Source organism: Eptesicus fuscus, chromosome 12 (assembly GCF_027574615.1).
Source record: "Eptesicus fuscus isolate TK198812 chromosome 12, DD_ASM_mEF_20220401, whole genome shotgun sequence".
NCBI lineage: Eukaryota > Metazoa > Chordata > Mammalia > Chiroptera > Vespertilionidae > Eptesicus > Eptesicus fuscus.
In genome coordinates, this window is record NC_072484.1 from 32,443,604 (window position 1) to 32,454,805 (window position 11,202).

General features: G+C 56.0%; 1 protein-coding gene across 1 annotated transcript; it reads right to left on the reverse strand.

Moving 5' to 3' along the window:
- Positions 1 to 48: 48 nt before the first annotated feature.
- Positions 49 to 9,151, reverse strand: LOC103285803 (interferon regulatory factor 4-like). The gene is made up of 8 exons (XM_028144630.2): positions 8,791 to 9,151; positions 4,726 to 4,915; positions 4,320 to 4,417; positions 3,416 to 3,527; positions 3,231 to 3,296; positions 2,156 to 2,530; positions 1,442 to 1,560; positions 49 to 1,207 (listed from the first exon to the last, which is right to left on the reverse strand). The coding sequence occupies exons 1-8, from the start codon at positions 9,025 to 9,027 to the stop codon at positions 1,115 to 1,117; spliced, it is 1,290 nt and encodes a 429-aa protein (XP_028000431.2). The 5' UTR covers positions 9,028 to 9,151; the 3' UTR covers positions 49 to 1,114.
- Between the last annotated feature and the right edge of the window lie 2,051 nt (positions 9,152 to 11,202).

Sequence of the window (11,202 nt, forward strand, 5' to 3'; positions counted from 1 at the left end):
GTCCTCAGGCTGATGTTCTATCCACTGAGCCAAGCCGGTTAGGGCAGTCACTTATTTTTTTAAAATATATTTTTTTATTTGTTTCAGAGAGGAAGGGAGAGGGAGAGAGAGCGATAGAAACATCAGTGATGAGAGAGAATCGTTGATCGGCTGCCTCCTGCACGCCCCACACTGGGGATCGAGCCCACAACCCAGGCATGTGCCCTGACCAGGAATCAAACTGTGACCTCCTGGTTCATAGGTCCACACTCAACCATTGAGCCACGCCATCCGGGCAACATGTGACGTATTAATGTCTCACTAAAAGAGATTTATTATGATGCCACCTGCAAAAGCAGCCCTTTCAAGTCGGAAATCAGGAAAGGGGCAGAAAGTAGTGACTTACTGACAAAGCAGGGTCAACTGCCCTCATGGTTGAGGGGCTCCCTCCCAATCTCAGGGATTTCCTACAACTTACAGTTTGTAGAGTCTGAAGGGGCTTGGGGAGGGGCTGGACTCCTCCTAGTTCCCACTTTGTCTTCTGCCCCAGGGCTCTGTTTGGGGGGCCTGACTCAGTTTCTCCAAAGAAAGTGTCTCCGGATGTTGGTGGTTTAGTGGTTAGCATCCAAAGTCCCAGGGTCAGGCCAAGTCCTCTGTTTTGGGACCTCCTCCCCTCACCCCAAACCCAGGTAGGAGGAAGAGTCTGGAAACTCAGAGCCCCTTAGAGGTAAACTCAGCTTTAAGCAAAGCTTATCATGGATCAATCGCAGGTAAGGTCTGCTTTAGATGAACCGTTATGGGCATGTTGGGCTCTCAACAAAGAGACGAAGTCTTATCTCTTCTGCTCTAATTGCTGTTTCTGGAATCTCAAGGTCCAGTTCAGTTTCCGCCCGACACCCCGGGCCCAGCCTAGAGGCCATCCACCTACACACTGCGTTCCAGGGCTACAGCTCCTCAGCTCAGAGGTTGAAGGCCATGATCGGTGGGGGGTGGGGAAGGCCCAAGTCCGCTGGCTCAGTTTGGGCAGAGCTGGGGTGGGATCTGCATCCTGTTGGTGGGGGGTGACTTTAGAAGGTATGAGGAGGAAGCAGCTGCTTAGGGCTGGCTCAGGTGTGTCACCAAGTGAGTGATGCCATCAGGGATGTGGGGACTGGGGCCTGGCGCCCGGGGCCCTGTGGTGGTGGTGCTTCGCGTGCAGGAGGAGCTCTCGGGCAAAGACTGGCTCCACCTGCAGGGGGAGGGGAGGCAATGAGCCGACTTTCTCCGTTCCCCACCTTCTATGCTCCTGTGGGGAGTGACAGCCTAATGATGGCCCCTCCCCCCCACACTTTTTACATGCTGGGTCATACAGACCAGAGGGTCATATAGCAGGCCAGGGGCAGAGCTGGGACTAGAGGGAGCAGTGAGGGGCTGTGAGGAGGGGACTGGAGGGTGTGGGGACTGGAGTGGGGAGGTGACTCACGTGGGCCATGAGGAGCCGCTCCTGGGGCTGGTCCGGGGGGCCCGGGTACTCCTCGCCGAAGCACAGACGGATCTGGTACTCGGGCTCCGGGCGGCCGTCCTGCAGGTGGGCCCGCAGTTCTGCGGGCACCGAGACTGTCGGGGCTGGGCCAAGATGGGACGTCCCACCTGGTGCCCACCTTGCGCTCATATCCCATGCGCATGTCCTATGAGCCCACATCCCCGTTGTGCACACCCATGCCCTATGCCCACTTCCACGTTTCATGTCCCACATCCGTGCCCACTTCCAGTGCTCATGCCCCATGCCTTGTGCCCCTATGCTCACTGCTCTGCCTTTATGCCCATCCATGCCCATTGCCACTCACCTATGCCTATCTTGTGCCCAGTGCCCCATTGCCCACCCTACGCCTAGCACCCTGCCCTATGACAACACACCTGCCCACGCCTCTGTGTATGCCCCCCCAATGCCCCAAGCCTGTTCCCGCCTATATCTCCCATATGTTTACATCAATATCTGTGCCCAGCTCTCCTGATGCCCAGATCTGTTCCCACTCCCAGTACTTCCGTGCCAGGTCCTTTGTTTCTATGTCCACCCCATGCCCCGCATCCTGAAGCCCATTCCCCTGCCCCACACCTGGTGTGCCCACTCCCCTCTGCCCACACCCCTTTGCCCACCCTTGTGTCCAGCCACCCCGGCCCCACCTTCTCAACCTACCTGCGAGGAAGCGGCGCGTGTCCAGCAGCTGGCAGGTGCGCTCGCGCTCCAACTTGTTGGGCTGCGCGCGGTGCGGGGCGAGCGGGCCGCGCCAGTACACGCGGCCCTGGCACAGGCGCTTGGCGAACACGCCCTCGGGCGCCACCCACAGCAGCACGCCGCGCTCCAGGTGCGGCAGCAGGCGGCGCAGCACGCGGGCTCCGGGCGGCGGCTCCGGGAAGCGAACCTGTGCCTCGCGTGGCGGCCCCAGGAGGCGCTCCGCGGCGGAGTCGACCGCGGCTGCGCGCGGGCCCAGGCGGCAGCCCTCGGCGGTGCGCGCGGTGGCTTCACGCACCAGCTCCGCGCCGTAGAACAGCCGCACGTGCAGCCAGCAATCTGCGGGGAGGGGACCGGAGGCGCGCCAGGTGAGGGTGGCGCCAGCTCCCTCCTCCCCCGCATCTCACCCCTCCGCAGGGCAGGGGACCCTGAGGCGCTCCCCTCCGCCCCCCTCCATCCCCCGCCTCAGGAAGTTCGGCGGGTCCTCCCCACAAGAGAGAGCAATCATCCCAGCAGTGGCGGCGGTGGTAAGTAACTGCCGCTTCCAGTATAAACGGAATGCGAGTTGAGCTTCAAAAGCAGAGCCGGGCCTGTCTGTACACTGGGGCGTCACCCGGAGGCCCTCTGCCCAGCAAATCCATGAATGCTGGTGGAAATAACAACAACGCAGCAGCCTCCCCTGTGAGGAGCCAGCGGTGTTCAGTGGTTAGGGCTGTGGGCTCTGCAGCCAGGCCCTGGGCTTCTCCTCTCTCTCTGGCACTTAGGAGCTGTTAGGAACGTCCCCAGTTGCTCGCTGTGTGACCTTGGGCAAGGTCCCTCACCTGTGTCTGGCTCTGCATCTGTAAAATGGGGGTGGTGGCAGGATCGCTCTCTCAGGACTGTGGGGAGAACTTGGAAGGATGCCCGGGAGAGACGAAGCCCTCAGCAAAAGCTAGCTGGTTAGTGGGAGTCTGGGCTGGGGACTGTGGGGAGACAGAGGCTCACTGGCCCCAGCCCCCCGCCTGCAGGTGGCCAGCGGGAGAGCCTCTAGATTCCTTACCGGGGTTGCTGAAGTCCTCAGAGGGCAAAGGGCTCCGGAAGCGGGAGGGGTCCGGTGCCTGGTACCCTGGGGAAGGAGGGAAAGCACTCAGGCACCACCTCACCCCGTGTTCCTTGACCCTGAGATCAAGGTCCTGCAGGAGGCCAGGGAGGATGCAGGGCTGGGTGAGGAAACCCAGTACTTACTGTGGTCAGCCAGAGGGCCTAGGAGCAAGGCAGCTGGTGCCAATGAGCCCTGCTGGGCCAGCCTGGGGGGCTGCTCCCTGTTCTCATCCTCCGTGGCTAATCCGGAGCCAGCCTGAGCACCAGGAGAGAGAGTAGTGAGGCGGGGAGAGGAGCTCCCAGACCGTCTGCCGTGGGGCAGAGGGAGGTCTGGGTAGATTGAAGGTCCCCTGGGGTTGACAGGAATTTGAGGTTTCAGAGCTTAAGACCTTTTCCCCATAGAGGTGAAAAGAGAGTTGACGGGGTTGTTGGAGGTGATGGGGTCAGAGATGAAGCTCACTATGATAGGGGGAAAGTGCTAGGAGTGAATGGGGAACAGAAGTGATAGAGATAGCGGGACAGAGTGACGGAATGGATGCCGATAGGAGTACGAGAGAGTGGAATGGATCAGACTGATGGGGGAATGGGGACAGAAAAATGAACCACTGATGATGGGGGAGAAGTGATGGGGTGGAGATGGTAGGGGTGATACAGACAGTGATAGAGATGGAGATGATGGGGTGAGAGAGCTACAGGTGATGACAGTGAAGGGAATTCAGTAGTAGAACTGGATATCATGGGGTGACTGGGGTCAGAGTAATGGACCCACTGATGATAGGGGTCAGGGAGTAAGCTTGGAGAAAATAGCGTTGATGCAGACAGTGATGGAGCTGAAGATGATGGAGGTGATGGGAACAGTGAGGGAGCTAGAGATGATGGAGGCAAAGTGAATAGAATGATGGAGTTGAAAGTGATGGCAGAGGTGAAGTAGAGCTGATGGGAAGGGTGGGCATGGAGGGGGTAAGAGCATGTGCTGGAGACATTGAGAGGGTGTTTGGGTAAAAGGTGACAGCTGGCAAGGCTGGAGGGCTGCAGGAGACACACTGACCTGGTCTGTCCTGCAGGCGGGCTCCATCACTTCTCTAAGGGGCTCCTGCTGGCTCTGGAGAACGCCCTCCTCTTCAGAGGAAGCACGAGCCCTGGTAGCTAGATGGGGTAAGAGATAGACTATTGTTTCCTGGGCCCCAAGGGGAACCCCCTCAACTGAGATGATCCCAGACCGAGTACCCCAGCTCACTGCATAATCTCAGGCAAGACCCACCTCTCTCTGGGCCTAAGTTTCCTCCTTTTCACATGGGGAGATTAAGTGGTTGGTCTAAGGGTCCTTCTCTGTTTAACTGCCCATGAGTTTAAGCTCAATAAGCCCACCATTTCCCATTTTATGATGTGCAAAATGAGGTACTTATTGCCCAGAGAGCCATTCTTGGCCACTACCTCCAGGGGCAAGATGGTACCTGGGCCATGGGCACTGTCCGACACAATCTGGTAGACCTTGTAGGGGTTGGAGATGTCCAGCTGGCTGCGCTCACGCACCTCACGGAAGTCCACACTCTTGTTGAGAGCGCAGCGAAGCCGTGTCTTCCAGGTAGAGGGGTCCTCCTTGTCAGTGCCCTCCAGGTGCTTGCCCTTGTATATGGCCCAGGCCTGGGGATGAGCAAGGGTATTTGGGCAGGAATATCCTGGGGTGGGGGGACTGGTGTTACAAAAAAGAATGAGGGCCTCCCTTGCCTCCAACCCTTCTCTCTCTCCCTCTGACCATTTGTCCCTTCACCTCTCCATCCTTTCCTTTCTTCTTTCCTCCCTTCCTCCATCTAGCCCATATTCCTTGAGCTCCTACTATGTGTCAGGCCCGAGTTAGGAACTGAATGGGGAGCAAGACAGACATAGTCCCTGCTCTCAAGGAGCTCCAGTCTGATGGGAAAAGACAGCTCAATGGTAATAGCTATATTCCAAATTATGGATTGTGATAAATAAAAAAGAAATAGGATGACAGGATATAAAATAATGTGGTGAGTTGCTATCTGGAGAACCATGAAATTAAATCTTAACCTATTGCCACATACAAAGAGTGGACTCCAGAAGATAAACAAACCAAAAGTAAGAGGTAAACTTATGAAATTAATAGGAGATAATGTAGGAGAAAACCTTCTAGGAGCAGAGAGTGCTTGGGAACAAACCTTCAAAGGCATGAACCATAAGGCAAAACAAATGGACCATGTTTGAAATTAGCAATGGGCTAAATCTGGAACATATAAAAAACTTCTGCAAGTCTACAAGAATGAATGATTTACAGAAAAGGAAACCATAAGCCCATGAACATATGAGTATTTAAATGCATTAGTGTTAGAGAAATGCAAATAAACATAGAGATATCACTTGTAAGCTGACAAAATTTAGCCAGTTGGATAATGTCAGGAGTTGGTTGCGATGTGGGCAGAGTTGATGGGCATGGAATGGGTGCAGGTCATCTGGCATGCCTAGTTAAATAAAGTAGAAACATACCCTGTGAGTAGAAATTCCAATTCAAAAGGAGTTCTCACAGAGGCTCATGAAGGGCCCGGGATAGCTACTGCAGGAATACTGTGGTGCTATGTCCATCCCTGGGCCAGTGTGTGTGTGTGTGTGTGTGTGTGTGTGTGTGTGTGTGTGTGATGGATATCCACTATAGAGTCTAGGCAGCATCTAGAAGCATTTTCATTAAGTGATCAATAACTTTGTTTTGTGTGTATTTCCACAGGATACCTTATCTATATATATAAAACCCTAATATGCAAATAGACTGAACGGTGGAACAACCGAACAACCTGTCACTATTATGTGCACTGACCACCAGGGAGCACGCACAGAACATGGTGGGCATCGGCCTAGGCGGGATGGTGGAGCAGGTGAGGGGGGCACCAGACCAAGGCGAGCCTCTGGTGGTTACTGAAAATTCTTTGCTCCCACGCCACAGTCCTGCCTGGCGCTCTCACCCACTGTTGGCACCCGGCGCCAGCCCCATCACCCCTCAGGGCTTCTCCACCTCCTCCTGCTCCTGAGGGGCAATCGGGGCCAGCCAGAGCCGCTGCTTGCACCCACTGCTGGTGCCCTGATGCCAGTCCTGATGGCCCCTGAGGGCTTCTCCATCTCCACATGTGGGGGTTGCAGGCTCAGTCCCTGGTAGGAGGTGTGCAGGAGGCAGCTGATCCATGTATTCTCTCTCTCTCTCTCTCTCTCTCTCTCTCTCCTCTCTCTTTCTTCTTCTTCTTCTTCTTCTTCTTCTTCTTCTTCTTCTCTCTCTCTTTCTCTCTCTAAAAATCAATAAAAATATTTTTAAAAAGAGCACAAAAATATTTAACATGTGGCACTAAGTAGACGGCAAAAAGGACATTTGTTTATAGCATGAGGGCTGAAAACAAGAAGGCAGAGCGTCACCTGTTCAACCTCAGCTGGGAATGTGCACGTCCAGGGACTTAGGTTGTTCACTCGTCTGCAGGTGTCTGTAAGCGGCCACAACAGTGCCTGGGTATTGATGTGGGGGTTACAAATTTCAGCGAGTGAGTGAATTTGCGAACATGAAATCCACAAATAATGTGTGTGGTGGGGGAAAGGTGGAGAGGAACCAAGGAAGAGACAGGCTGAAGCTGGGTCACGAATGTCCGCAAAGGCCAAGCTTCATTCCCTGGCTTTGGGCACCAGGAAGGTGTGAAGCCAGGGAGTCACGTGTGTGTCAGTGGTGGGTTGAGGGATGTTCGAAGCAGCCAGAAGGATGGGGAGGGCCAGCCTGCAGAATCTCTCTCCTCTGAACAGCAGCACAGAAGGCCATGCAAACACTTAAACTCTTACTGAGCACCTACTGTGTGCCAGGCTCCGTTGCTCGGTGTCACCAAGGCACTTACAATTCGTAGGGAAAGTGGTTTCAGTGGTGGAAGCCGAAGGAATCAGGGATGAAGTGGGAGAAGCACTGAGTTAGACTTAAAAAACGCATTCAATGAATGCATCGGGGAAGACTCTTGAGGAAGAAGCGTTTAAGCTGAGCCAGTTGGCCAGGTAAACACGGAAGAGGAGAGGTGCTCCAGCAGAGGGAACAGCAGGTGCCAAGGTGCAGTGGTGAGAGAGCCAGGAAGCATTTGGAAACTGAAAGGACTCTCAGGCTGGGTCCACCGTTGGGGAGGGGAGGGAGTGGAGAGATGAGGGCAGGGATGAGCAGTTCCTCCAGGGCCTTGAGGCCATGATAAAGAGTTGAGACTTTATCACAAGGGCAATGCAGAGCTACGGAAGGATTCTGAGTAGGGGAGCAGCAAGGCGAGATTTACATTTAGAAAGATCCCTTTGGAGGACTGAGGGGACAGCTGAGAGACGGGGGGGAAACCAGGGAGTTCAAGGAGGCCACAGCAGATGTCCTGGTGAGAGATGTGCAGAATGGGTCCAAGTCCATGGATGGAAGAAGGTTCTGTGGGAAGAGCCAGCAGGCCTTGGGAGAGGAGTAGAATGAGATTGGGAGGGAGGAAGGATGCCAGGGTTCAGGGCCCTGGCTCTGGGGTCTGGGTGGCAACGTGTGCAATATTCCATTTCGAGAAACGGATGCTTGCAGGGGCAAGCAGATGAGCGTGGTGTTGAGGAGATGCTGAGTTTGAGAGGTCTGGGGACTATGAGACCAACAGGCTGGGGGCTCCATGCTGAGGCTGTGGAAGGGGAGGATGGGACATGAAGAGGAAGGTCCAGGAGTGGATGCTGAGAGCCCCAAAACGGGAGAGGAGGGCTTGGAGGCTGAGAAGCAGGGGCCATGAAGGTAGGTCAGAGAAAAATGGAGGGCAGGGTGTGTGTGTGAGGGGAGGCAGAGATTCTGGAAACCAAGCGAGTGTGTTTCAAGGAGGAGGGAGGGTGCTCCAGTTCCAGACACGCCCCTCCCCAGGGGTCAAAGAAGATGACAGTGATGGCAACCTTAGATTTGGCACCTAACAACATTAGCAGGAGGGACAGAAGCCAGAAGGGGCAGAGGAGGGAGAGAAGGAATTGGGGGGGCTGTGAGCGAGGGAGTTGGTGGCCAGGAGCCTTTTTCCAGGAGATGGGGAGACCAGAGGATCGGGAGCTAGAGACAGCGCGGTGTTTGGGGTGCTGGTGGCCGCCTGATACGTGGTTGGCTGGTTCCTTATTGCTTACAGGAGAGATTCTGGGCCTTAAGTGTGATGGGAAAGCGCCAGCTGGGAGGAAGTTAATGATGACGGAAGAAAGGGAGGGCATCCCTGGACGGGTAGGTCCCTGAGAAGGGCTGGTGCTGGGAAGCACACAAAATGTCCCCAAGCTGGGGGGGCGGGGCGGAAGGGGTTCCCATCTCATTTCACGCAGTGGAGAGGGAGGAGAGGCCCCCTGAGACGTGGGGGTTCTGTTTTCAGAGGGGGTCTGAGGGCCTCCCATCTGTGGAGGCCACTAGAGACGACTGAGGCTAAGGGCCGAGCCAGTGGCCCAGGTGCTCGAGGGGTCGGGGCCGTGCTGGTCCACAGCCCTCCCTGCCAGGCCGGCTGGCCCCCGCCCCTTACCCTGAAGAGCGCCGCGTCCTGCTGCGCCTGGTACCCCTGCTTGGCTGCGTGCTTCCAGGGGATGCGGAAGAGGGTCTTGCCCTCGTCCTCCCAGCGCAACCCCGGGTAGCTCCCGCTCTCGATCTGCAACAGCAGCCAGTCACGGAGACGCAGGGGACCCCCGGCCCCCGCCGTGGGTCGTCCGCCATCGCCATCGGGGACCTTTCCTTCCTCCCTCCGCCAGGGGTCGCCGGCCATCGGGGACGCAGTGCTGGGGGGCAGCTCTGGGCCCGCAGCGACCGGGCCCCCAGCGCGAAGGGCGACAGCGGGGCCACCTGGGTGGCGCGTGGAAGCAGAGAAAGCGAAAGTCTGGCCGGCCAGGTTTCACTTTCCTTTCTGTCCCCCCTCCCGGAAGGCCCTTTGCTTTGGTCCCTCCCCGTGTAGCCTGGCCCAGAGGGCGTGGGGCCTCGAGCAGAGGTCAGCTAGAGGGGCCAGGGACGCCAAGGCCCATTGGGGGCAAGGCGTGGGCCAGCCAGGGCTCTGCCCGTTCCCAGGGGTGGTGGGGGGAGGAGGGGGGGCCACAGGCACCTAGCGTCCCTGGCCCCACCGCTGCACCTGTTTCTGCTCTTCCCAGCCGGCCAGAAAGCCGTCGGTCCCTTTGCAGAACCTGGCCCGTAGAGGCTGGAAAGGTGCAGTGCTTCTCAAGCTAAGTCCACCCCAGACTTGTAGAACGCGATTCTGATCCAGCGGGTCCATGGGCCACACGTGGAGAGCGATTTCCTTAAACCTGGGCGTCCCCCTTTATGGATGCCCACCACCGTGCGGCCTGCGAGAGCCTTCCTGCAGTGGCTTGGGCTGGTTCTTGAGACAGCGTGTGAGATTAGTATAACTACCTCTTTTCTGGTAAAGAAGACTGAAGCTCAGAGCGGTGAAAGCCCTGTAACACGGTCTCAGGGCTAACAGGTGGGGCAGCCAGGACCCAAACCTGTGTCTCTCTGTCCCGGGAGCCCAGGAGCCTAAACCACAGCTATCGCTGGAGCCTAGGGATTCCTGGTGGGGCCTGTGATCCCCCTGAATGTCTCTGCATTTTTCTAGTTTGTATCTTTCATTAAATTGTCACCGGGGCCGAAACCGGTTTGGCTCAGTGGATAGAGCGTCGGCCTTCGGACTCAAGGGTCCCAGGTTCGATTCCGGTCAAGGGCATGTACCTTGGTTGCGGGCACATCCCCAGTAGGGGGTGTGCAAGAGGCAGCTGATCGATGTTTCTCTCTCATCGATGTTTCTAGCTCTCTATCCCTCTCTCTTCCTTTCTGTAAAAAATCAATAAAATATATTTTTAAAAAAATTGTCACCGGGGGTTTGCGATCTGAAAGAGGTCAAGTAGCTCAGACTGTTCCCCGCCTCGCTGTGTACACGGGGAAATAAGGCTCCAGGAGAGGACCCCCCCCCCCACCTGCAGTGAGTGCAGGGCTGGGTGCCCAGCCAGTATGACCGGAGGCTGGTAGCACTGTCCTTCATGTGAACCTGTCAGAGGGGCCTTCTTACTCCCCACCCTCTGTCCCCACATTCCAGCAGCCGCCCAGTTCGGACACTTCTAGCCATAGCCAGGATTCAAACTCGGGCCTGAAGGCCTCCTAGGGGGCATAAAGCATTTCACATGATTGAATCCAAAAATACTTAAATAATACAAAATAATTGCATCAAAGCAGAGGCCTTTGGCGTGTCAGACAGTCCCTTCATTTGCCTACGTGGCAGAGGTGTAGGAATTAGGAGGGCGGGGTCCACAGCCAGGCTGCCTGGATTCAAATCACGGCCCCACCACGTGCAAGCTGCTGACCTTGGGCACCGAGGGTTCCCTCCTAGGGATGCTGGAGGATTAAACGGGATACAGGTAAAATGTGTAACACGTGGCCTGGCCCACAGTGAGAGTCAATGCACGGATGGTATTATTGTTGTTGTTGAGTCAGTGTGGTGAAAGTAATGGTGGAAGCAGGGGGAGCATCATGAAGGACCTGGAACATCAGATCAAGGTGTTTGCTTTGTCCTATGATCATGGGTGGCCACAGAGATGTTTAAGTCGGGGAAGGTACCGATAGAATTAGAATGGTGTTTTTAACCCTGTGGATGGTGGCACACCCCCAATCCACCCCCCCAATTAGCCAGGATACCACAGGCTCCCTGCACTCTGCTGAGTCCAGCCATCCGGGGAATGCTTCTCCCCAGAGAGCAGGACAGTTCACTCCCTCACCCCCTGACTTACGTTCCTTTTGTTTATCCATCTATCTGATGTCTTTCCCACCAGAATATCAGCAACACGAGGGCACAGTGCTTGGTGCACAGTAAGAGCCCCATGCCAGTGGCTATATTATTGTAGCTATTTCAGAGCCCTCTCAACTCTGGGTTAATTTCAGTTTAGGAAAAGGCAGCTCCGAT